At 41.7% G+C, this 24,527-nt stretch overlaps 1 protein-coding gene across 4 annotated transcripts in view; it reads right to left on the minus strand.

Moving 5' to 3' along the window:
• The window catches only part of RIPOR2 (RHO family interacting cell polarization regulator 2), a 128,729-nt gene that overhangs the window by 40,546 nt on the left and 63,656 nt on the right, over nucleotides 1-24,527 (minus strand). For 3 of the 4 annotated variants that reach the window (XM_048508192.1, XM_048508189.1, XM_048508190.1), the window contains exons 2-3: nucleotides 4,882-5,008; nucleotides 1,953-2,108 (exon numbers count right to left, since the gene is read on the minus strand). In XM_048508192.1, coding sequence (XP_048364149.1) covers nucleotides 1,953-2,108; nucleotides 4,882-5,008 — 283 coding nt within the window. Of the gene's footprint in view, nucleotides 1-1,952; nucleotides 2,109-4,881; nucleotides 5,009-23,757; nucleotides 24,042-24,527 lie in introns of those variants that run through there. The other variant, XM_048508191.1, reaches the window with a different exon arrangement.

A 24,527-nucleotide genomic window follows, 5' to 3' on the forward strand; every position in this document is an offset into this window, starting at 1 on the left:
TCCTTTTCGTAATATTCAAAAAGTAAACTAATCTCTTTGAACAAAACAAATTATAATTTCTAGAACTTGTTAGAAATTTACAATGTAACTAGAAACTGCTTTCAAAAGTTGCTGAGCATGTAATTAAAGTCATCTGATTCTAAGCACATCAGACCCTCACAGGCAGAGAGCACATAACAAATTCACAAACAATAACCTGAACCCAAAGTGGACAGTGGCATTGGTGGTGCCGCTGGTGGTGGTGGACCTAATAGCAGCAGAAGTCAGGGGCTTTTCATTGGCAGCCCCTCCATGTGATACTAGGGTCCGCTTTGGGGGGTGCTTGGTTTGGGGAGTGGGGTCCGGTGCCCGAATGTGATAAGCCAAAACCGCAATGTGGAAAGTTGCATGAGGAAGGGACAACTGTAATCATAGCACAGGAATCAGACAACTACTTAAGAACAAACAGCCTTGAATCTGGGCTCATGGATAGGGTCAATCAACAGGACTGTAGTATGTGGCAATAATTCTAGTATGTGGTAATAATTGCAGTCTGTTCTTTGCTGGCCTAATGGCCGTAATAAAACTGACTGACTGACTGAACCATTTTAAGAACTCTTTCTTTTCTTTGAAGGCTGCACATTCTGCCTTTTCAGGCGAATAAAGTAGGTGAACCCCATAATATCATGCAAACCCGCTAAACTGTGATGTATGGATTGTCATCTGCACCTCCTCCTTTTACTTACACCTCCTCCCAAATTGCTACTTTTAAATAAATATTATCTGCTGAACTGACTGCAGTCTGTTCCAAACCAGTTGTGTAGATGTACTACTACCTGTTACATTAGGCTTTTGGCATGCCAAGACACGGGCAATAGCAACAGAATAATAAAAGTCACATTATAGCCACAGTCCCAAACTCATATAACCACCAGCTGTTGCGGGTTTTCCAGCTGTGTGGTCGTGGTCCGATCATTTTTGCTCCTAACATTTCATTTCCATCTATGGCTGGCATTTTCATGGGAATGTTATGGTAAGATGTGTTTCTCTCCATGGCACAGGCTAAATTAAAGCAGATAAGAGTTAGCATAGGCTGCTGGACATTTTCTGTAGCAGCAATATACCTACATGGTGGTGGGTTAGCAGACATCCTTCACAGACAGCCTGTTGAGGAACTAATTTTTTCCCCCACTTCTACATAACTCCTAAGTGGAGTTGTGCCCTTTTAGGCCTACTGAGACAATGCTCCCAATGCTCCCATTTGGCATTAGTACTTACACAGCTGATACCGAATGAATCCACCACACAATGATTTGGATTGAAAAGATGCCATGGGTCACTGTGGAACTAAGGGTGGCACGAAACAGCTCCTGGTTGTTAGTTTAGCAAGAGCTCCTTGGTGCTTGAGAGCAAGTAAACGTTTTATATTTTCGAAGGCTTTCTCGGCTGGATTCAACTGGTTGTTGTTGGTTTTCCGGGCTGTGTGGCCGTGGTCTGGTAGATCTTGTTCCTAATGTTTCGCCTGCAACTGTGGCTGGCATCTTCAGAGGTGTATCACAGAGAGAAGTCTGGACACAGTATGTAACAGACTTCTCTTTGTGATACACCTCAGAGATGCCAGCCACAGATGCAGGCAAGATGTTAGGAACAAGATCTACCAGACTACGGCCACGCAGCCCGGAAAACCCACAACAGCCAATAGTATATCTCCATGGTGGTAAACCTATGGCACTCCAGATGTTCATGGACTACAATTCCCATCAGCCCCTGCCAGCATGGCCAATTGGCTATGCTGGCAGGGGTTGATGGGAATTGTAGTCCATGAACATCTGGAGTGCCATAGGTTCACCACCACAGCTATATCTTATTGATAATCAGCTGCTAAACTGTTATTTCCTATAGGGAATCAATTTTTTTCTTCATGGAGCAGTAGTGGCAATTTGTGGTGTGTCAGGGACAATTGAAGCTCTTACTCGAGTCCGTTCTTTAATGCCTTGTAAACCTCTTCCATCCTTTCAGGCTGAGGCTCTTTAGCAGTGCTGCTGTTCTTGTGTCCCAAATTGTGTGACTTCTTCACTTTTGCCTGGGGTTTCTTGAGTGCAGAGGAATTTTCAATAAAGGAGTTGCACCTACAAAAAAGAAGAGAGTGGAGTGGGGATGGAGTGGGGAAAAGAGTTGCAAACCACAAATACCTCTTCATCTCAAAAAGTATCCCATGAAGAGCTTTCCTTAACTTAACCTTTCGTGGGCAAAAGCATTGTGGTGCCTACCACAGGACTGTTTTATGAGTTAATGGGTCTGAGTCACCACAAAGCCTTTGATATCCAAGCTGCTGAGAACTCCAGTCCTTTTAGCATTCCATCTCTTTTGTTTTGTTTAGATACAGCTCAAAAAAGCTTGTCCCACTGCAAAGGTTCACTATGGGTAACAACAGATTTTAAACAAAAAAAATACGAGGAAAATCTTGATATTAGTTTATTTACTGTGTAGTGGTGTTTATAATGATATTGTACTTAATGGCTGATGCATAAGTTTGTACTTGACAATATAGGACAAATATGTACAGCCAAAACCAGAAAATTTAGCACCAGGGAGACAACCAATGAACAACACACAAAGCTGTACATATAAATGCAAGGCATATATTATTTTAAAGGTGTACATACATATATATACATTATTGCCTAAGTATCAATATTACCATATTTATATTGTACCTAATCTATGCAATTATCTAACTAAAGCTGTAAATAAAAGTTGTCTTGAGATCCACTCTACAAAGTCGTTGTGTCCTTATTTGTCTTTTCAAAAAATGCACATGGTATTGCGTTTTTGCGGAATTTACGAACAAGGATATAATTTGCAATACAACGTGCGTTTTTTGAAAAGACAAATAAGGACACAACGACTTTGTAGAGTGGATCTCAAGACAACTTTTATTTACAGCTTTAGTTAGATAATTGCATAGATTATTATAAATAAATAAGGGCATAATCCAAATGAGGAATCTTGCCACAGCTCCTGTTTACTTCAATAGGGCTTAATCAGCCTGGAATGACCTTAGTGCTGGCCACCAAAGCCAGCCTAAGTTAAAAAGAAGTTTCACAACAATAATGAGAGAGAGAGAGAGAGAGAGAGAGAGAGAGAGAGAGAGCTTCTTGCTGAGGATCATTCAAATTAAGCCATTATTGTATGTTTGATATATCAGAGATAATAGATGCAGAACTAGAGAGGTAGATTCTAGGGGTAAACTACTCAGTATTGTTGAGCCAGTACAATGTGTCATATTTATCATAAAAGATTTTAGGCAAGGTAAAATCTTGACTCCTAATTCTGATATTTCTACCACTAATAATATTAGAATTGGAAATTGTTTCAGTAAGACAGCAGAAGTAGAGAGGGAGGGAGGAAGAGGAAAGAAGGTCTGGCACCCAGTTGGTCCCTGGAGAACTGACCCTTCGAGGTTTAAAGAGCTACCATCTACTTCCTAGAGAAAATAAAATTGCAATGAGCTGGTACACCATGGACCAGCATGAACATAAGAACATAAGAGCGAGCCTGCTGGATCAGACCAGAGTCCATCTAGTCCAGCACTCTGCAACACAGCTAATAGTAAGCCCCACCTCTCAGCAGCCCCACCTCTCAGAAGCCTGAGGAAAGCACAAGGCCAGGACAAAGAGAAAAAAGAAAACCCCTGTTAACCCCTGATAAAAACCCATGTGGCTTTGAGAAAAGCCCTCCAAAAAGAAAATCAGAGCTCATTTAGCCCTTTCTGTCCCACATAACAGGCATGGAGCTGGGCCACTCTTCTTCTCCCTCTCTACTCCTGTTGCTTTTGGGAAGAGCACTCTAAAAATTATTATGTTAATTTCCTTCCAAAAGGGCATTATTACCATTTTTATGACATTGGAAGTAGCGTTCCAATATTTATTAAAACAGAAAAAATTCCACACATGACTCATTAGAACAATATTCCTGATATATAATGAAAACAATAATCATGCCCTTCTTGACTTCGCACTATCAAATTAAAATGATAATTTTCAAATTATACTCCCCAAGCAGATTCAAAAAAATGGAATGAGTGTAAATGAGCCGTTGCTATCTATTAAAAATAATTTTAAAATCCATAGGATCAAAAAAGCCTTGTTTATTTTTTGTGTTTGTCTCTATGCCTGCTATCTTGTTCTTGAACAGTAGCTGTAAATGTTATGTGATGTCCTTATCTAACTGATATCAAAGAGAATATATCAAACTATTTGAAATTAACTGAAGACAGCCAGGCTACCTAACTTGGATCAGAGATAATTGGGCAAAATCTTGACTGTGGCGGGAAAGATGGTTTTCTTTTTAAGAAAAAGAGTTTGGATTTATACCCTGCTTTTCTCAACCGTAAGGAGTTTCAAAGCAGCTTACAAATCCCTTCCCTTCTTCCCCACAACAGACACCTTGTAAGGTAGGTGAGACTGATAGAGTTCTGAAAGAACTGTGACTAGCCCAAGGTCACTCAGCAGGTTTCATGTGTAGGAGTAGGGAAACAAACCTGGCTCACAAGATTAACATACACTGCTGTTAACCACTATGCAACACTGGCTCTCAGCTACTCATGTACATACTAAAAAAGAATGGAGCAGAGGAAGAATCTTCTTAAGATCAACAGACAGGCAAAATGAAAGAGATTTACTTTAGTAAAGAAAGGATTGTTCCCTCCTAGTTTGTTAAATGTTGTCCTTTTTCAGATCTATAATGGAGGTGTTCTATGGGGTCTGCTGGCAGGGGCTGATGGGAATTGTAGTCCATGAACATCTGGAGAGCCGCAGCCCTGAGGGGCTGTGTGTGGGTGCATGTGCTTTTGCCTGTTTGTTCACAAAATGAAAACTTAGCTGTGGAGAGAGTACTTGCCTGGATCGCCTTTCTTGAAGACCACTGAAGCCAGCAAAGGACTGGCTTCTAATGATCCCATTAGGACCTCCTGGGGAGAATGAATGTGATCCTACTGACATGATTTCTGGGAACCTGGAAGATAGTCCTGCAAGATAACAGTAAAAAGGTTGGTTACAACAGAAGACAGGTTTTAAGTCCATCCTGGTCTAGTCTTGGGCAATAAAAGGGAAATAAACAGTATGAGTTACAAAATGATGAAGTATTTGTAAACCTCTTTCACTGCAGTTTCTTTTAGCCCACTAAAGCGTAGTTTTCAGGATAATAACAGGCATAGCTGCAAGAAGGATTTATGTTATCTCTCCTTTATTTTCGCTGGTTTTCACTTCATATTCCCATGTTTTCTGTTATCCTGGGTTGTTGTTTTTTTTAACAAATGGGTTACTATTGTCTTATCTGAAAGTGATACAGGCAACCTGTTGTAGATTATAGCAGCTGCCAGTACTACTTAGTTTGTTTTTGATGTAGGGCTTACCTCTTTAGAGCCACAACACCACCAATGTATAGGTAAGGGGATTTAAATCACACATTTACACATAATAATCAGCCAAGTGCAAATTTCAGTAAGTACATCACTGAACTTTGTTTCTAATTTTTGTGGCACAAGATGTATACATAGCATATTCAGACCTGATTACTCTGCTGAAATATCATCTCTCACAGAGAAGCTTGTGTAGTTTCCTCTCTCTTTCAAACTCTGAGGAATAATTCTAATCCCCCCACTCCCAACCCGTAATAAACATAAATTGGAGGTTGGGCAGCTTTGCTAGCATCATCTCTGAACTAAACCACTGTTTATTAAGTTTAAAAAAGTAACGTGCAGAGCTTCAACTCCCATATGGATAAAAATGCTTAAAACCACAATCACTATTGTGTTTATGAACCATGTATAAGATCAAGTGACTGACTGCATCTGGGAGGGAGAGCATCCACATAGCTATCCAGAAGTGAAATGTAAGTAAGATTTAGTTACAGTCTTTGACCAAAGCATTTACAATACAATTTAAAATAAACCAGCTTAGAACCTTCTTAGCTAATATAAGATAACAATTAAAACAATACTCCTGCATATTTCAGCAGCCAAGATGACCAAAACTTATAGTGGTGTTTCTCAGTATCTATTTAAAAAGTCACTTCACCCTATTTTTCATTGTTCTTTAAAAGTCTTAAATTTACACAAGTAAACAAAAAATCTTGCAACTGATGATGTAATATTAGGGTCTGTTCCCTGGAGTAACCTTCTTAATATATATTTATTATTATTACCAGCAAATCTCTTTAATATCAGACCCAACATATGTTCACAAGGCTCTTCCAGCAAAGGACACCTGAAAAACATATGTTCCATCATATCGATCTCTTTTAATGGACAATCACATAGCCTTTTTTCAAAGGGAATTTTCCTGTATCTTCCCTCCAAAACCCTAGAGGGGAGTGAGTCACTTCTAGCTAAAGTCACTTCTAGCTCTTCTCTTATTACTTCCTTCTAGAAAATATATATAGGGTGCTGGGTCATTTTTGTATTTTAGGTGATCTGGAGAGGGATACTCTGAAAAAGCCGCTAAATCAAGACTGACGCTCAATATCAAAAATTCTTTGCTTGATAAATTTTGCCCGTGCATGTCCCAGCTCTAGAATAGCCTGGGGGGATATACCCATCTTGTACAGAGAACTGACGACTGATTTAAGCCACCTAGATTGAAAATTATCCCGTAGTATTAAAGAAAAAAGACCTTGGGGATTGAAATGGCCCGATAACCATTTGTAGATGGAGAATAGATGTATAGTAGCCTCTACCCTAATCAGCCCCGTTTCCAATCTAAGCCATGTGTTGGAAACACACTTTGCAACCTGCATTAAGGATCTTAAAAATCTAGATTGAACTCTTGAAAGTGCCAAACGAACGGTGAGAAGGTCCTAGGAAGGAACCATAAGTTAATTGGGGAAAGTAGTGAAATGGTAACTCTGTTTTCATAACATAATATTGGCTTCCTGCTGCAATCGGTTAAACATTTCTCATTCATACATTCATACATTGCTCGCAACCACGCCCTCTCTGCTGTAGATATAATTTTGCCGACTGAAGCTTCACTTCAGGTGTCTGATGAAAGCTCATGACCTGCTGCAGCATGTCTGGTATGGTTACCCAAGTAGAATATGGTGGGAAGCTGAAGCTCTAGCCCTTTTCAGATGGCACATCCTGTGTAAAAGGGGAGCAGGAATAGGCATGATGTCCCTACTCACCTGTCTATATCTTCCCTAAACGCTGAAACTGACAATGGCTTCTTGGTTGAAAATAAACTTAAATCTAGGTTCTGAATTCTCTGCTGCATGTTTAACACTCCGATCTCTTCTAGTCTTTCATCGAGCCCCATGCAGCTTTTCAGCCGTTTATAAATTCTGTGGTTTGATAATCTCATTACTAAGATTATTAAAATAGACTGTAAAGAAAACAATTGACAGAGGAAGGGGGAAATGTAGGCAAATGTCTCTACACCGACTGAGACTGAGAACCAACAAGAAAAGCCAAAGAACACAGAGAAAAGATGGGCGGTGACGGGACATAAGAGGTGATGGGGAGAGGAGGCGCCATATTTGGAGCAAGCCACACGTAAGGGCCCCCGGCAAGAAGGGATAATGCAAGGAATCATTTAAGAGATCAGGAGCCTTTGGTTAACTGAGGATGGTAGACTTGGTGGAATACAAGTTATCGGTGAAACATAATGAGAAATAACTATCATGCATCTACTGAGCATGGATTATAGAATGAAGTTCAGGACCTTATACTTTACCAGTTATCTAAGAAACTTTTATAGGGATGTAAAATTTGGCAGGATATCTGTTAGGGGTGGTAACCAGCAGGAGGACTGGAGGTCAGGATGTGGGGAGGAGCAAAGGCCACAGAGTCTCTCTGCCTTGAGCATAACCTTGGTTCAAAAAGATGGGGTGTAGAAATCTAATAATAAATAAACAGCTTTCAGAGAAAACACTGTTCATGATATAGGACAGCTATAGGAATTGTTGGAAATTCTATGACAAAAACCATAGAGTTCCCAGTGTCTCCTAGAATTGTGCTATGTCATTTGGGGGGGGGGGGAGGTTTCCCTCCCAGCGCCATTCACAGCAGCCATGGGTTGGCAGCTCCAGCGTCTGTTCAGCTTTTGATAGTAACCTAAAGTGAAAAATGTTAATTGCAAGTTCTGAGAAGAAGAGATTACAATTTCCACACTACTGCTTTTACGTGACAGAAAGCTTGAGAAAAGCATTTATTTCATAAATGGATTGACATCCTTTTCTCCTGGCATGTTGTAATGCGATGAATTTAAGAGGCTCGGCTACACCATCACTTACACAGATATTTATATTCTGTTGCTTACAGGCTAATTAGCAAAATTACAAGTGTGAAAGCCACTGCGATAAACTTCTCAGAAACCTGGAGAGTTGATAATACTAGAGTACAAATATAGCCTAATGATATATCATCAGATTTCCCTGGTCTGCAACACCTTTCCAGTTCACTTCAACATAATCCTTTGCGAATTGCTTTCTCCCTTTGTGCCCTAGTCATGAACTGCTGACCAAGGTTATATTGGTTTCTTATGCACCGCAGGAATATTAGATCTGTACCAGCTTAGAATGGGCTTAGAAAAAAGAGATGTGCAAACTCTCTCATACCAGTAGTTTCAGTTCCAAATAAAATAACAACAGAGAAGAAGCTTCATGTAAATATACTTTTACTTCCTGTGGCTTCATCCAGTCCCTTATTCATGCTTATCATATAACTCAGTATGAGAGCATGACTTCCTTGGCCTTCCTGCAACAAAAACTGTCATTTCTCTCTCTGCTTTCTTTGCTCTCAAATGTAATTTTGTTCTCAGGATTAGAAGGAGGAGGAGGAGGAGGAGTTTGGATTTATATCCCCCTTTTCTCTCCTGCAGGAGACTCCTTAACTTCTCCAGATAAGCCTCCACAGCTCAGGCGGCAGAGCTGGGAATCAAACCCAGTTCCTCCAGATTGGATATACGAGCTCTTAACCTCCCATGCCACTGCTGCTCCTTGGCTCCTTAGTACTCTTTGGTTCTCTGGTTGCAAGCCCAAAGACACTTTCCCAGGATTAAGCCCCATTGAATAATATGGGATGTACTTCTGAGTAGAACACTTTAGGATTCCTTCTATAGCAAAGTGCATCCACCACATGATCCGCCCAGTTTCCATTATATCACACTAGGAGCAAGCGGAACTGCTCTATATCACAACAATCAACTGGAATACCGATCGAACTATTTTCACAAATAGTAAACTTGTCATTTTGTGCGGAACATCAGACAGTGGCTGTAAGATGGGGTGTACATTCCCCATCCTCAGTCCTACCTTCTCTGTGCTACGTCAGCAACCACATGTGTGCTATGCAGCTATTTCAACTGTTCTGCAACATCTCATGTAATGACAGTTCCTGTTACCAGAATAGCAATGCTGAACTGACCACACACGAGCTGACCAAAAATTTAGCAACAAGAGGAATGAGGGTAAATAAATAAATAAAGTCTCCTTTGAGTATTTCTCCTATTTTAGGTGGAATACCAATATCCTGCGTAAATAAAATAAATTAAATGGGAGGAATGACTTCTTGCACAGCAGATGACAGTGGCTGAAGTATTTCAAATGACAGTTCATACAGGACATTTTTCAGTACACAACCAGCCCTAATAATCTTCATGTTTACATGAGCTCTGTAGTGTAGAATGGTAAACTGCAGTACTGTAGTCAAAAGCTTTGTTCCCAACTTGAGTTCGATTTTGACAGAAGTCAAGTTGGTTTCAGGTAGCCAGCTCAAGGCTGACTCAGCCTTCCATCCTTTCGAGGTCAGTAAAATGAGGACCCAGCTTGCTGGGAGTAAAGGGTAGACAATTGGGGAAGGCAGTGGTAAACCACTCTGTAAAAGTAGTTTACCAAGTTAATGTCATGATGTGATGTTACAGGATGTCATATGATCTGATGCTTGCACATCTTTTACTTTATACATTCTATCTTTTACTTTATACATTCATAACATATGACAGATTTGATCTCAGTTATGGATAACAAGAAATCCCACGAGTTACATCTAAAAAAGTGGCATTCAGCCATGGGAATTTCTGCCATAATAAATTATGTTAATCTCCACAGACTCCTGATTTATTTTGCTGCTCCATCTGGAATTATTTTCCTGATCGAGACTCATTCAACAGAGAATGGGAAAAGTTTGATGTGGGAACAATAGATGAAAGTTAACCATGGTAGTAAAAAAAAGGTGTATCTATAAAAACTGTGAAAGTCCAGACAGTATCCCACCAATGAAAAAAATTTCACCTTGAGCACAAGTGTTAATACATGTGAATTTAACATATACGGTGTTAATGCATGTGAATTTAACATATCTTGCAGTCACAGCATGTGTAAAACAAAGCTGATTTACATACAGAATAAGTACAAAAAAACAGGGTGTGAGAGGATCAGCAGTTGACAAGAAATCAAGATAAGGCACTATTTTGTACCTTAGCATTATCTTTCTGGTTTCTGTTGTCTGAAGGCAAGGAGATGCAGATAATTGAACACCAAGCTACACTCAAGACTAGCAGTGGTCTCGAGGAAAGCACATTCTTTTCAGCCTTGGCCTTTTGGTTAAGATCAAGCAGATAACCAAACTTCCACAAAGAAGAGAAACAGTAGTAATGGGAGATTTCAATTATCCAGATATTTGCGGGGAGTCAAACTCTGCCAAGACTACAAGGTCCAACAATTTCCTCACCTGCCTTGCAAACAATTTCATGGTCCACAAGGTGGATGAGGCAAGAAGGGAATCAGCTATTTTAAATCTGCTCCTAACCTACAATGATAACCTGATTAATGGGGTGGAAGTGGTAGGGTCCTTAGGTGGGAGTGACCATGTTCTCTTTGAGTTTGTTACACAATGGAAAGGGAATGTCAAGTCTAGTCATTCTAGATTTTAAGAAAGCTGATTTCAGTAAACTTAAGAAACTACTGGGTGTGATCCCATGGCTAAGAATACTAAAAGAGAAGGGAATACAAGATGGATGGGAGTTTCTTAAAAGTGAGATCTTGAAGGCACAATTTCAAACAGTTCCAATGAAGAGAAAAAAATAGGAGGTGTCTAAAGAAACCAAGATGGATGACTAAAGAACTCTCAACTGAGCTAAGGCATAAAAGAGACATGTACAAGAAATGGAAAGGGGGGGGATTATTAAAAAGGAATTCAAAAAAAATAGTCAAAACAAGTAGGAGAAAATCAGAAAAGTGAAAGCTCACAATGACCTCAGACTTGTGAGAGATGTTAAAAACAATAAAAGGGCTTTTTTGTTATGTCCATAGCAAAAGGAAGAAAAAGGACATGATAGGGTCACTGTGTAGAGAAGATGGTGAAATTGTAACAGGGGACAGAGAAAAGCAGAACTACTGAGAACTCCTGGAGAACAAGAGAAGTCCCAGCAGACTGGAGAGCTTAACATTCCATGATTCCCCCTCCCCTGACTCTGCCACCCCAACAGACTGGAGAGCTAATGTCCCCATCTTCAAAAAGGGGAAAAAGAGGACACAAATAACTACTGCCCGGTCAGCCTGATATCAATACCAGGAAAGATTCTAGAGCAGAGCAGATAATTAAGGATACAGTCTGTAAGCACCTGGAACTGAATAATGTGATCACTGAAAATCAACATGGGTTTCTCAAAAATAAGTCATGCCAGACTAATCTTATCTCTCTTTTTTTGGATAAAGTGACAAACTTGGTAGATGAAGAGAATGCTGTGAACATAGCATACTTTAATTTTAGTAAGGCCTTTGACAAGGTGCCCCATAATATTCTTGCAAGTAAGCTGGAAAGAGGTGGACTAGACAATGCAACTGTTAGATGGATTTGTAATTGGTTGACTGGTCAAACACAAAATGTGCTCATCAATGGCTCATTTTCATCCTGGAGAGAAGTGAGTAGTGGAGTGCCACAGGGTTCTGTCCTGGGTCCAGTGCTATTCAATATTTTTATCAGTAATTTGGATAATGAAATGGAGGGCATGTCAATCAAATTTGCAGATGATACCAAATTAGGAGGGGTAGCTAATACCCTGGAGGACAAGGGCAGAATTCAAAATGATCTGGACAGATTAGAAGCTGGCCAAAACTAACAAAATGAATTTCAACATAGATAAATGTAAGATTCTTCACTTAGTTAGAAAAAATGAAATGCATAGATATAGGATGGGTGACACCAGGCTTGACAACAGTACACATGAAAAGGATCTGGAAGTCTTAGTAGACCACAAACTGAACATGAGTAAGCAGTGTAATATGGTAGCTAAGAAAGCCAATGCCATTCTGGGATGCATCAATAATAGCATAGTGTCTAGAGGGAAGTAATTGTACCACTCTACTCTACATTGGTCAGACCTTACCTAGAGTACTGTGTTCAGTTCTGGGCACTGCAGTTTAAGAAGGATATTGACAAGCTGGAACATCTCAGAGGAGGGCAACCAAAATAGCAAAAGGTCTGGAATCTATGCCCTACGAAGAGAGACTTAGATAGCTGGGAATGTTTAGTCTGGAGAAGCGAAGGTTAGGGGGGGTACATGATAGCTATGTTTAAATATTTGAAGGGAACAAGCTTGTTTTCTGCTGCCTCAGAGACTAGGACACGGAGTAATGGATTCAAGGTGCAGGAAAAGAGATTTCACCTAAACATTAGTAAGAACTTTCTGACTGTCAAGGGCTGTCCAACAGTGGAATTCACAGCCTTAGAGAGTGGTGGAGTCTCCTTTGGAGGTTTTTAAACAGAGGCTGAATAATCATATGTCAGAAGTGCTTTGATTGTGTGTTCCTGCATGGCAGGGGGTTGGACGATGGTCCTGGTGGTCTCTTCCAACTCTATGATTCTAAGTGTGTAGTAAAAACACAATTACTACATTGGCTAACTTGCATCAAGACAATAAATTGGATTTTGCATGTGTAACTTATCTGTGCAATGTATTGACAAAGGCGTTTACAGCCAGAATCAACTGGTTGTTCACCTGCATCTATGGCTGGAATTTTCAGAGGTATGTTGCTCTGAAGATGCCAGTCAGAGATGCCGGCAAAACATTAGGAGCAAAAGCACATAGCCGGGAAACCCACAACAGCCAGTATCGGTGCAATCTTAAACAGACTTGCACTGACTTTAATGGACAGGAGAATGTAACTCTCTTTAGGATTGCACTGTATGTCCCTGACATTCAACTTGATTTAATAGCAGTGGTACAAGTGGAAGATGACGAAGGTAAGCAAAACTAAACCACAGAAAGCAGCCTAAGCTCTGATGGCACAAGGAAAAGAAAATGTTCCTGTTGACATATGAAGTCAAATTCAAGATTTGTGATTTTTAAAAAAACAAAACAGGGTTTCATCACAACATATTTTATCTCTTAGGCTCATTCCGCACATGCAGAATAATGCACTTTCAAACTGCTTTCAGTGCTCTTTGAAGCTGTGCGGAATGGCAAAATCCACTTGCAAACAGTTGTGAAAGTGGTTTGAAAACGCATTATTTTGCGTGTGCGGAAGGGGCCTTATTCTTCCTAATTCTGCAGGTCACACTTTTTCCTTTACATAATCTACAGCAAAGAGAAGGATAAAAATGAAATCGTTATAGATACTGCTGATTTTCTGTGCCCATCACTGGATCGTGAACTAATGGACTATGGAAAAGCAAAGTGGAACTTGGAGGCAGCTAATTTTCATTAGAAGCTAATGGGAATTAGGACATACAAGCCATATCATGGTTTCCCTTTTAAATGTAATCAGCTAGGCTTGCAGTTTTAATTTCTCTTAAATGCGGCATTTGGGCATGTGTCTCTGTGGGTATGATTAAGGCCTTGATTCGGCAATTATGCCCAAGCCTGTTAATTCAAAACAACAGATTCTATTTGAATTGCAGATGTATAAAACCCAAGTTTAAGATGCTGGCAGAACACTGTGCACATGGTACAGTATTAGTCACCACTTAAATGTTTTCAGTACAGGGACATCAGGATAAAGACCAAATTAAACCAAATCTGACAGCATTCAGCTTTACTGAATGGCCAGGTAATTCTCCTTCAGCTCGCTTACGTTATGTGCCTAGGAATTTGTAACAACTAATCCTGTTTTCTGCAATTTTCTTTCCTCTGCATACATGTTAAAATATCTTCTCTTTGGATGCTGCTAAGTAGGGCAGACAACAAAAGCATTGGTGTTTCAGCTGAAAAATAAATTACAGAAGGATTTGACATGACATCCAGATAAAAGCATTTCAGCTCTATACCTTTCCTCACATTCCCATGTCAGCCATTCCTTTTCTCTCTCTCTCCATTTAACCTACCTCAAAGGATTGTTGTGATGCTAAAAGGGGAAAGGGAGAATAATTTACATCATTCTGAACTTCCTGAAGAAAGCATAAAGCATGCTAAATGGGAAAAAAAGTTTGAATATCAATAAGAAGGCTAATCTAGAACTCTTCTATCTGACAGGCTATGTCTGAGCAAGATTGCAATCAAACATTTGAACTCTAACGTAGTCAAGGGGTTCCTAACCTTTTGGATCCTGGGGGCATACTGGGCACAGCAACAATATGGCTGCCACAGTGGGTGGAGCCAGCCATAAAATGGCAGCCACAGTTTAACTTCAGTAACAATGCATGTGATGGCAGCTGCTGCCAGAGCATCATTTAAAAATCTTCCCAGCCAATCAAATTTCCAGTTGTCCCCAAAAGCTCTACCTAGCCTCACCCACTTTCTAAAAACATTTGGAGGGCACAAGGTATTGGCAGACATCATAGTTCTCAAGGTGCCACTTTGGGGGGGGGGGGGGGGTTATGTAGCCTGAACCAGTATAGTCGAACCAACAGAAACATCTTTTGTCTGTCTTCTGATCGTATAGCTTGGCTCTCAGTTACTTCCAGTGTGTCTCATGTACATTCTAGGACAGTGATGGTGAGCCTTTATGAGACCCAGTGCCCAAATTGCAACCCAAACCCCACTTATTTATTGCAAAGGGCCAACCCAACAATTTAACCTGGATGCTGAGGTTTTAGTTTAGAAAAAAACAGTTGACTCCCTCTTCCTCCGCCCCACTCGCTCAAGCAGGGGCCAGCCTGCTCTAGCCTCCAGCAAGTCCCACGTGCACCACTCTGTGCCTCTCTAGCATCTCTGCCTCCTCTGCACCGCCCCCCCTCAGGCAGCAGCCACCCGGAGCACAGGCACCAGGCCCAACAGCCGAGTCCTCCCTGCTCACCATGGTGAGCGCACATTGTGCTCAGTGGCCCAGGACAGCCTAGATGTGTGTGTGGGGTGTGTGTGTGATTTTCCGAGGGTTCCGAGTGCCACCTCTAGCACTCGTGCCAGAGGTTCGCCATCACTGTTCTAGGATGTTAAGAGGATGGCTGTGTCCCATGATCCTTTGCTTGGCAAGAAGGAAAGGGAAAGATCATTTTAGACTTACTCTGCATAGAAAACAAAAACAACCAACAGCCCAATTCTAGTTCACAAGTTACAGTGAACGTGCATACAGTCTGTGTACCAGGTGTGCTTCATTTTTCTTTTTGCTTTGAGCAATTTCCTTGTTGCATTTAATGCACATACAGCTGAATGTGTGATTGAAACGGCACATTTACCCACATATTGGTCCCAGTTTCATTAGTAAAGTGAACATGCGTGTTTTTTTTATTACAAGCAGAAGTACACATGGACAGGCAAGATGTACATGTATTTAGTGCAACATGTGAACAAGGCTATTGTTTAATTAAAGTGGCTTTCAAGTAACTGTGCAGGACTATTGTTATTATTTTTCAATGTGAACCCTCATCTAGCACTGAGAAGAAATAACTTGTGGCCAGTGCTCTACCATTAGCAAAACTTCATTTTAGCTGCAGCTTCCTTTAACTATTAGATGCTAGAATCAAAATTCATCATATAAATGAAGATGAAGCATATACTCAAAGGACAGGACAGATTATTACTTTAACTGGACAGGTGTGTTAATTTAGAATTTCTTTGCAAGCTTCCAATCCATCCACCATTTTTTTGATATAGATACAAAGGAAAATGGATTTTTCCCCCCTTGCATGTCCAGGGTTGGTGGTTTGTCACCTGCTTGCTAAATAACAGCCTTGCTGAGTTAAATGAAAATACGAGTCTTAGAAAGCAACTGCCAAGCAACATATAACAGCTCATCCATCAGGAACATTCCTGCATTCACTTCCGTTCAAACTGCGTGGAACATGCTGGCAGAGGCTCAAAAAAGCACAGCACAAAAACACTTGTTAACTAAGGCAGCACCTGATGATTGTGACAGCATCTGCACATTTGCATTCCTACTTCATCTAAAATGGGAGGAGCCATAGAAAGGGCTCTGTAGTGATTCCTACTGAAGAACTGGTACCCGGGGAAAATCCTGTGCCGACACCAGAAGAGTTTGGATTTATATCCCCCCTTTCTCTCCTGCAGGAGACAATCTCCTTGCCCTTCCCCCCTCACAACAAACACCCTGTGAGGTAGGTGGGGCTGAGAGAGCTCCGAGAAGCTGTGACTAGTCCAAGGTCACCCAGCTGGTGTGTGTGGGAGTGTACAGGCTAATCTGAATTCCCCAGATAAGCCTCTACAGCTCAGGCGGCAGAGCTGGGAATCAAACCCGGTCCCTCCAGATTAGATACACGAGCTCTTAACCTCCTACACCACTGCTGCCACAGGCATATATAAGGAAAGTGTAGCCCGGTGCAAAATCTTACTTTTCTGCCCCCCCTCCCCCGCCCATATGAGCAGCCGCCCTCCCCCACCATGACCAAACAACGTTTTTTGCACCAGATCTTGAAGTCAGTGTATAATGGACCCAGGGAAAAGGAGGAAAGCTGTGGGGGGGGGGGGGGCAATTTTCTAAATGGCCACAACCCGGGGACGTATGTCCCCCTGGGGGGTATGCCCCTGGCTGACACTAATTCCACAGAACCAACAGTAACCCTGTCTACCCTTTTTAAATTGATTTCTATTGTAATGGCAGATAGATGAGGCAAAGGGTCCATGTATGGCAAAGACCCATTGGTTGGAACACATTATACTGTAGCCAACTGTAGCCAACTCACAGTTTCTTATATATCCAAACTAAGGAAAACGGATTGCACAGAAATGACCTAACTGCAAAACACACTAGAAAGACAATCAGTTGAACCTTACTACCTTCCAGCCATTACTTAATGCTGAGGGTATATGGTCAAGGTACCATATAGTCTCCATGTCTGCAAGTGCAACACATAAGTTTCAAACTTGTGCATTGCACACAGGGCACGACTGCATGCCAAATCTCCATTGATCTAAGTGATTTCCTGATATTTTAAAGGCTTGACTTGCTTTCATTTCTATCTCATCATTTTCTGTCTGTGTTCTATGTTAGGAAAATACCCTATGTTTACACATATCAGGATTAATGTACAGTCATGTATGTTTCCCTAATTGCTAGTACATATGAAATGGCTGGTATGTGGAGGCTGCCGTAAATGTCACAGCCAATGAAGCATTTACTGCACAGTAGTATAACCCTACAAAAAGGTTAGTGTGTTGAAAATTCACTGATGTGCATAGCTAGATATTCCACATGAAAAATTTCTTCCTTGGAGGCAATCACCATAGTAAGGAGTGCATAAATCAACATAATATGAATATAGATTTTTTAAAATTTTCATTCTAGGACTTAAAAAAATTAAATTGAATATCTTTCTTTAAAAAACATTTAAAATGAAATCTGGTTGTAATACATACACAAAAATGTCTTCAAACAGAATCCAAGGCTGTCACTCACACTGTTTCATAGCAGGTCACAAGCTTTTTGAAAATGGAAACGCCACTTCCCATGGGGGCTATCGCAAGCTAGGAGCGGGGAAAGTGCCAGTGTGGTTAAGAGTAGGTAGATTCTAATCTGGAGAACCAGGTTTGATTCCCCACTCCTCCACCTGAGTGCCAGATGTGTTTCAACACTCCTACATTCCTGCTGGGTGACCTTGGGCTACTCACAGTTCTCTCAGGACTCTCTCAGCCCCACCTTCCTTACAAGGTGTCTGTGGGGAGAGGAAGGAAAAGGATCTTTTAGGCCGCCTTGAGTCTCCTTACAGGAAAAAAAAGGTGGGATATAAATCCAAACTCCTCCTCTTCCTCCTCCTCCTCCTTCTTCTTCATCTTCTTCAACTTTTTCCCTATCTGCTGCTTCCCTGCACCATTTACCTCCCAAAATGCCCAGTTCTCCTGCCATACATCTGCTGCATCTCCTGAATACATGATTTACTACAGAATGAATGAAGACTACAGTCCAAAGCAGTGCTGGTACTAGAAAGTTTTGTTTAAATCACTTTTTGCTGCTCTTTAAGCTATGATTTATTCAAAAGACGTAAGATGAATAGAGAATAATGAGAGCAAATGTGACAGGAAAAATCTTGAGTCCCTTGCCTTAAACAGAAAGGAAAATATTCAGGATCCCCTGCACTTCACCAAAAGAATCATCCAGTGAACATAGCTTGAGGCTGTCCTTATAACTGCTTCAATGGAGCTACTGCGTGTCTTATCAGCCTACTTCGAGGAATGTCATGCCTGCGCATGGTTGGAGTGTGGTGCTATGCTGAGTTCCTTCACTGTCTATTTTCAGCTGGTATTCTTTGCCGGTTGAACGCCCTCAAACACAAGGTGGTCTATTTTCCAAAGCTAGCAGCTTAGCCTAGCAAACAAAAATAAATCCAATAAGTGGCGCATATTCCTCACCTCTACTACATGCACAGCATACAACTAGAAGTGGCTCTTTTAATCCTGCCTTTATGGAAAAACAAGACACAAAAAATGCCTATTTTCTTTTTGTATTCCAGCCATCACCACTTTTTAGATGGAGGCAGATCCTCAAGATAGTTGCTGAGTCTGGCTAGTATACATTGTGTGAAAAGTATGTTGCTGTTTATTAAAGTTTCCATGCAAGCCATGAAGAGAGCCTGCAAGTGCAGAAACACAACTATAGTTAGTTGTTCCACTCCATTTAATACAATAAGAAGTATATCAACATGTATAAACTGTTATGATATCTCCATAGGTGGAGAGAAGATGTCTGGGGCAAAGCTGTGCCCACTGACAAATTTGTCCTGCTCTGATCGCAAAGCAAGATTGCCGCGAAGAGAGTGGAAAATGAAAGTGGGACTCCTGAAAATACATCCGTACAAGAAATCTTGAGCCGGGGAATACTGATCTCCACTATGCAGCAGAGACTTTGTGTGTAATTGACCACAGTAAAATACCTGCAAATCATGTGGATGTTATAAACTGGATTACAGTTGTTTCAGGGCCCATTTATAGCTGTGCCTGTAGATTCTCTAACAGAGGAAATCTCAGTTTTAAAAATATTGATTATCTCAAGATTTGCTGATCAAGGACAGAACTGCTTGGGGGATATAAACATTTATGCCAGTACAGCTTCACAAAACAGAAGAGTTTTGATTTATACTGCACCTGTCTCTCCTGCAAGGAGTCTCAAAGCAGCTTACAAACTCCTTTTTTCTTCCTCTCCCCACAATAGACACTTTGTGAGGTAGGTGGGATTGAGAGAGTTCTGAAGGTATGACTAGACCAAAGTCACAGACAGGCTTCATGTGTAGGAGCAAGGAAACAAATGCAGTTCACCAGATAAAGTCTGCCACTCATGTGGGGGAGCGGGGAATCAAACCCTCTTCTCCAGATTAGATTCCACCTGCTCTTAACCACTAAACACACTGGTTCTGGTTATTCCTCAAGAATAAGTTTATGATGTCATTGCATACAGTATGTAGGAAGTCATGCCACTTAAGCACACTGTTCACACTCCCTGTTCTCCCATCTCAAGGCCTACTCTTCATTCCTGTAGGTGAACTGCCCATCAAGCCCACCAGAAAGAGTTCTGGGGGTTCAACTGCCGAGGGACTACCTCCTCCCACTGAGGTTACCTGAACCTGGGGGTCACCCCTAACCAGAACCACCTCAGCTCAAAGAGAGGAGTGGGTGCAAACTAGAAGGCAGGGAAGGATGGTTTGTGGCAGCAAGGGATGCACCCTTCTAGCCTACCCTTGCTATGGCAAGGGATCATCTCATGTGGTGAAGGACAGGACAGGTCGGCTAGCCTCACTTCACCTGGATATTCCACTTGGCTAGGCATCTCTTGCTCAGGGCTGGCTTAGCAGGTTCTCTCTCCCTCTTTTTTTCAGGGGGGTGGGGTACTAAGCTGAATTGGACGGTGTCCTTTTCCAGGCCTGTTTCTCCCCTCACATCTGCACAGCCTGTACCACTTTGACATCTACTTTTATTATTTTGCCAAGGTTGCTTCAGCTAGAAATGAGACAGAAGGTAGACGTAATGTTTTAAGAGTGATGTCTAACGTCTTCTAAACCTTATGAGAGGCAAGAAATGGCCTTCCACTCTGCCTTCTCTTTTTCCCTTCCTCCTCGTAATGTCTCAATGAACACATGTCAACTAATGTCAGCCCATCTTCTGTAGTCCTCCTCCTACTGAGCACCAGTGACAAGCAGGAAAACACAGATCCTAATTATGTCTCACTACACACTGTGTTCAAGTAAACATTAAGGAGAAAGATGTACAGAATACCACCAACTCATGTCTCTAGGGTTGCCAGCCCAGAATAGCAAGCTCCGGGAATAGGGTTGCCAGTCTCCAGGTAGGACCTGGGGATCTCCCGTAATTATAGCTCACCTCCAGTCTACAGGGATTAGTTCTTCTGCAGAAAATGGATGCTTTGGACTGCCCTCTATAGTACTGTACCCCGCTGTGCTCCCTGTCCTCCCCAGACTCCATCCCCAAATCTCCAGGAATTTCCTGACATGAATCTGGCCACCCTACTCTCACCCTTCACTGGGGGCCAGGAAGGACCTGGCCGCCCTAGCTGAGATACTGGCAGGGCGGAAGGGTGGGGGAAACAGTCCCAACAAATGATGTTGTACAGATGCCACAATGTCATTTCCAGTACATTTCAGGCGCCACATCACTGCAGTGCTCTAGGATTCAGCTGAAACTGTGAGAATTTTCGGTGAACCTAGAGTATCATGCCAGTGTCACTTATGGGCTTGAAGCAGAAGTTGGGGGTTGGCTGACAGCAATTCTCCCCCCCCCCCCACACACACACACACAATTTTGCTCCCACTGCTCCTTAGAGCCTGGAGGCAGCAAAATAAACAGGAGTCTTGAGGAACAACAGAAATTTATTCCAGCATCAGTGACTAGTTTCACATTACGTCACTGTCTGCTCCCCAGTGTTTACTAACTTAGCAAGATCTGGAACTCTCTGCCTATTACAGGCGCTCATTTGCTTGGTACAAGATGTGCATTTTTTTATTTTTCTATATTCGATTTTAATTTTACAGAATCATATTTCACCCATACTCCTTGCATTTCACGGCCCCTTGACCCTGCTGCATATGTTTATACCTCCTACGTAAGACAGCAAGATAAGAAGATACACTCCTTGCATCTGCAGAAGTGTGCCTTAGTCTGCAGTAACTCGATTTTCCTGAGCTGAGTGCTCCTTAGTTTAGTGTTAAGGGCTAATATTTCCCAATGCTTAAAAACATGAATGGTAACAAATACCCATTCCGCACAGTCCTCCTCTTCAAAGGAAGGCTTCAACTCCTCCATTGTTTGGTCCTGCAGCTTTCAATATTGGCTTGAGGCTAGAGCCACGACAGGAAGAGATTTGGGGAAATCGCTCAGAAAATGTTTCTGCGGTTTCACAATTGACTTGGAATGACTGGTGGTGGATGGAGAGCAATTCTCCTCCCCAGCCTGGCAAGAGGTGGTCCCGTCCCATACGCAGCCTCGTTCCTCTGGTCTATTTGAAACCACCTTCAGGATGGATGTGAGGACATTAGCGGAAGCAATAAAAGCAGATCCTTCTGGTCTCTGGCATGCTCATTATCAGGTTCTGAACCTATTTCACACTCAAAAGGGTCACAGGAGCACAGTGAGAAATGGAGAGACTTCCATTTGGGTGCTTTGGCCCTGTTTTCCTCTCCCAGTCAGAATGTATAAGAAAGAAAGAGTGCAAGTAAAGCTGGATATGGCCCAGGGGCCAACAGTTGCCAACCTCTACCTTATTGCCAGGCCCGCATATAAATCAGAGAGTGCAGAATAGGAATCTCTAACACAGCTCCTGCTGGCAGTTAGCACAGGAGAGTTTCCCCAAGTAGAAAGGAGCTTCCGCCTTCCCATGCCACCCAAAGAAGCGTTTCGCCACCTTTGTTTATTCAGAAGGGAAGATTTGCTCCCGAATCCTAATTAGCTATGCACAAATACAGATGATAATGTTTCTAACTGGGAATGTTCCTGGCTACATTCTCCTGGTGTGTGGCAGCAGTGAAAACAGGCCCGCTCAACTTAGTTAGGCAAAATCACATAAACGTAAAAGCAGGGCTGAAAGATTACACAGCTTGCAAAGTAAGGTCTACCGGGCATTTGAAATGATACATGAATAATAAATGGTATGATGTCTGATGGAAAACAAACATAAATCCACTGTCCCCCGAGTTAGAAGCATGCCAAGTCACAGAAAAGCAGAATTTAGGTAAAGAATGCCATAACTTTATAGCGTAGTACATTTTCTTCAGCTTTTATCAGACGCTATCCTCAAAGATGCAATTGAAGGGTGGTTATGCATTTCTTGACTGACTGACTGATCCATTTATAACATTGAGTGGAATGAAACCTATAGAAATCCTGAAATGGTTCCAGTATGGATGATAAAGAAACAGAAGACTCTGCTCACTTCTGCCTAAAATATATATATCCTTACTTTCAAACAAATCACAGATACTGGAAGAAACTTCTTTGATGATCAGGCACAGTCCACAGGGAAGTTTCCATAAGCTCTGAGGCCATGGATGAGAACTTAAATAAGAGAACTTCTTGGTAAATTGTGCTCCAGATTTGTAACATCAAGAGATTGCTGTAAGCTCTTTCAAATTTCATCAGCGCAGCACACATAACAAGAGAGCTGTGAAGTGTGCCGTGATGCTTGTGTACTCTATGGCATTGTAGGATTCTAAAACACAAGAGGGCATCAGTTCTACATCTTTTTAAATAAAGGAACTAGCCTTTACTCTTAAGAAGCATCCAACAACCCTATAACAGGCTAGAAGCGCAATAACCAATTTTTATCGGTGTAGCCACAAACAGCCTAATTGCTGACCTTCTCAAAAAAAAAATCCCAAATGAAAATACAATTTTGATAACTATCAATTATATGGATTTCAAATCTCTGTGACTTTAACCTATTGCTTCCAGGCAAAATAGCTTGCCCAGGTAGACTGGAAGTCAACATGAAAAGACAGTTATGACTACAGAAATTATCAGTGTTACATGTCAACTCCACTCCCATTAATAATGATGTTTGTATTCCCTGTCTTAGCTGATACATTCATCAAGCTATAAAGATAATGCTATATTTAAAATAGAATATCCTTTCATAAGACCTTGTGATAATTCATTCAATAGTATTCTATATAACAGCTCTCAACTGTTATTGGAATGCCAATGTCACCCTTTTAAGAACCATTTCCATACTGCAATATACCATCTTACAATCAATGAGGAATTAAACCATTCTGAAATCACTTAATAACTGAGGGCAGCTGATACAGAGCATGACCACAACACGGGATAACATCCAACACTACTGTATTTTGAAGGAAAATGCAAAACTGTTAGGGTCCTCATGAGCCAGAAAATTAAGGGGTGGGGGTGGGGGTGGGGGGTGAATAAAAGAAAAGGCACCCACCTAAATGCACAGACTCAGATCATAGCAGGAAAGTTGAACACTCTGGTTTGCAATCTCAAACTTCCTCTTCCACAGTCAATCCTCATAACAGCAGCAATGGAATTTGAACAGAAAGAAGCCTGTACCGCTGTCTACGCAGCCAGCTCTGGCTTAGTTAGTGTTTCTGATTTAAAGGCAGAAAGACTGGGGAGGGGAGCGAGTGAGCAGTTACCAGCTTGTGTTCAGTCATTAGCTGGTCTGACTCACTCCTCTGCCAGCAGAAGCATCAATGATTCTGTTACCCTGGTAAAGTTACAGGAGAGAGGAGAGAGAGAAGGGAGGAGGCCAAGAGAGGGTTGTGGTGTCTGACTCCGGCGTCATCTGGGTTCTGACTACAGGGCTCGGGGGAAACAGCTGCTTGTCACAGACTTAACTAGCTCCAGTAGGTGAGAAAGACTCTCCCTTTTCCCTGCATTGGATCACTCTAGCATTCTTGCCTGCTCTACAAATATTTATGCAATGCAGTTCCCCAGACCTCGGTGGAGCCTGGAGTTTATTTTTTACGACGGAGTAATGGGGATGCCACAGTAATCCAGTGGGTTTGATTTCCAGGGCGGAAATGGGCCGGCCAGTCCAGACAATTACTGTACTCTAAATGTGCCTTCTGTCCAATTCTACCCCATTTACTTTCTGTTGAAGAAAAGAAATCACCAGAAGTTAGATGCACAAACTGTTGCGCGAGAAAGATGGAGAAAAGGACAAGTAGAGTTTGCAGCGCATCAGATCACACA

This window comes from Sphaerodactylus townsendi, linkage group LG09 (genome assembly GCF_021028975.2).
Source record: "Sphaerodactylus townsendi isolate TG3544 linkage group LG09, MPM_Stown_v2.3, whole genome shotgun sequence".
In the NCBI taxonomy this organism is placed as follows: domain Eukaryota; kingdom Metazoa; phylum Chordata; class Lepidosauria; order Squamata; family Sphaerodactylidae; genus Sphaerodactylus; species Sphaerodactylus townsendi.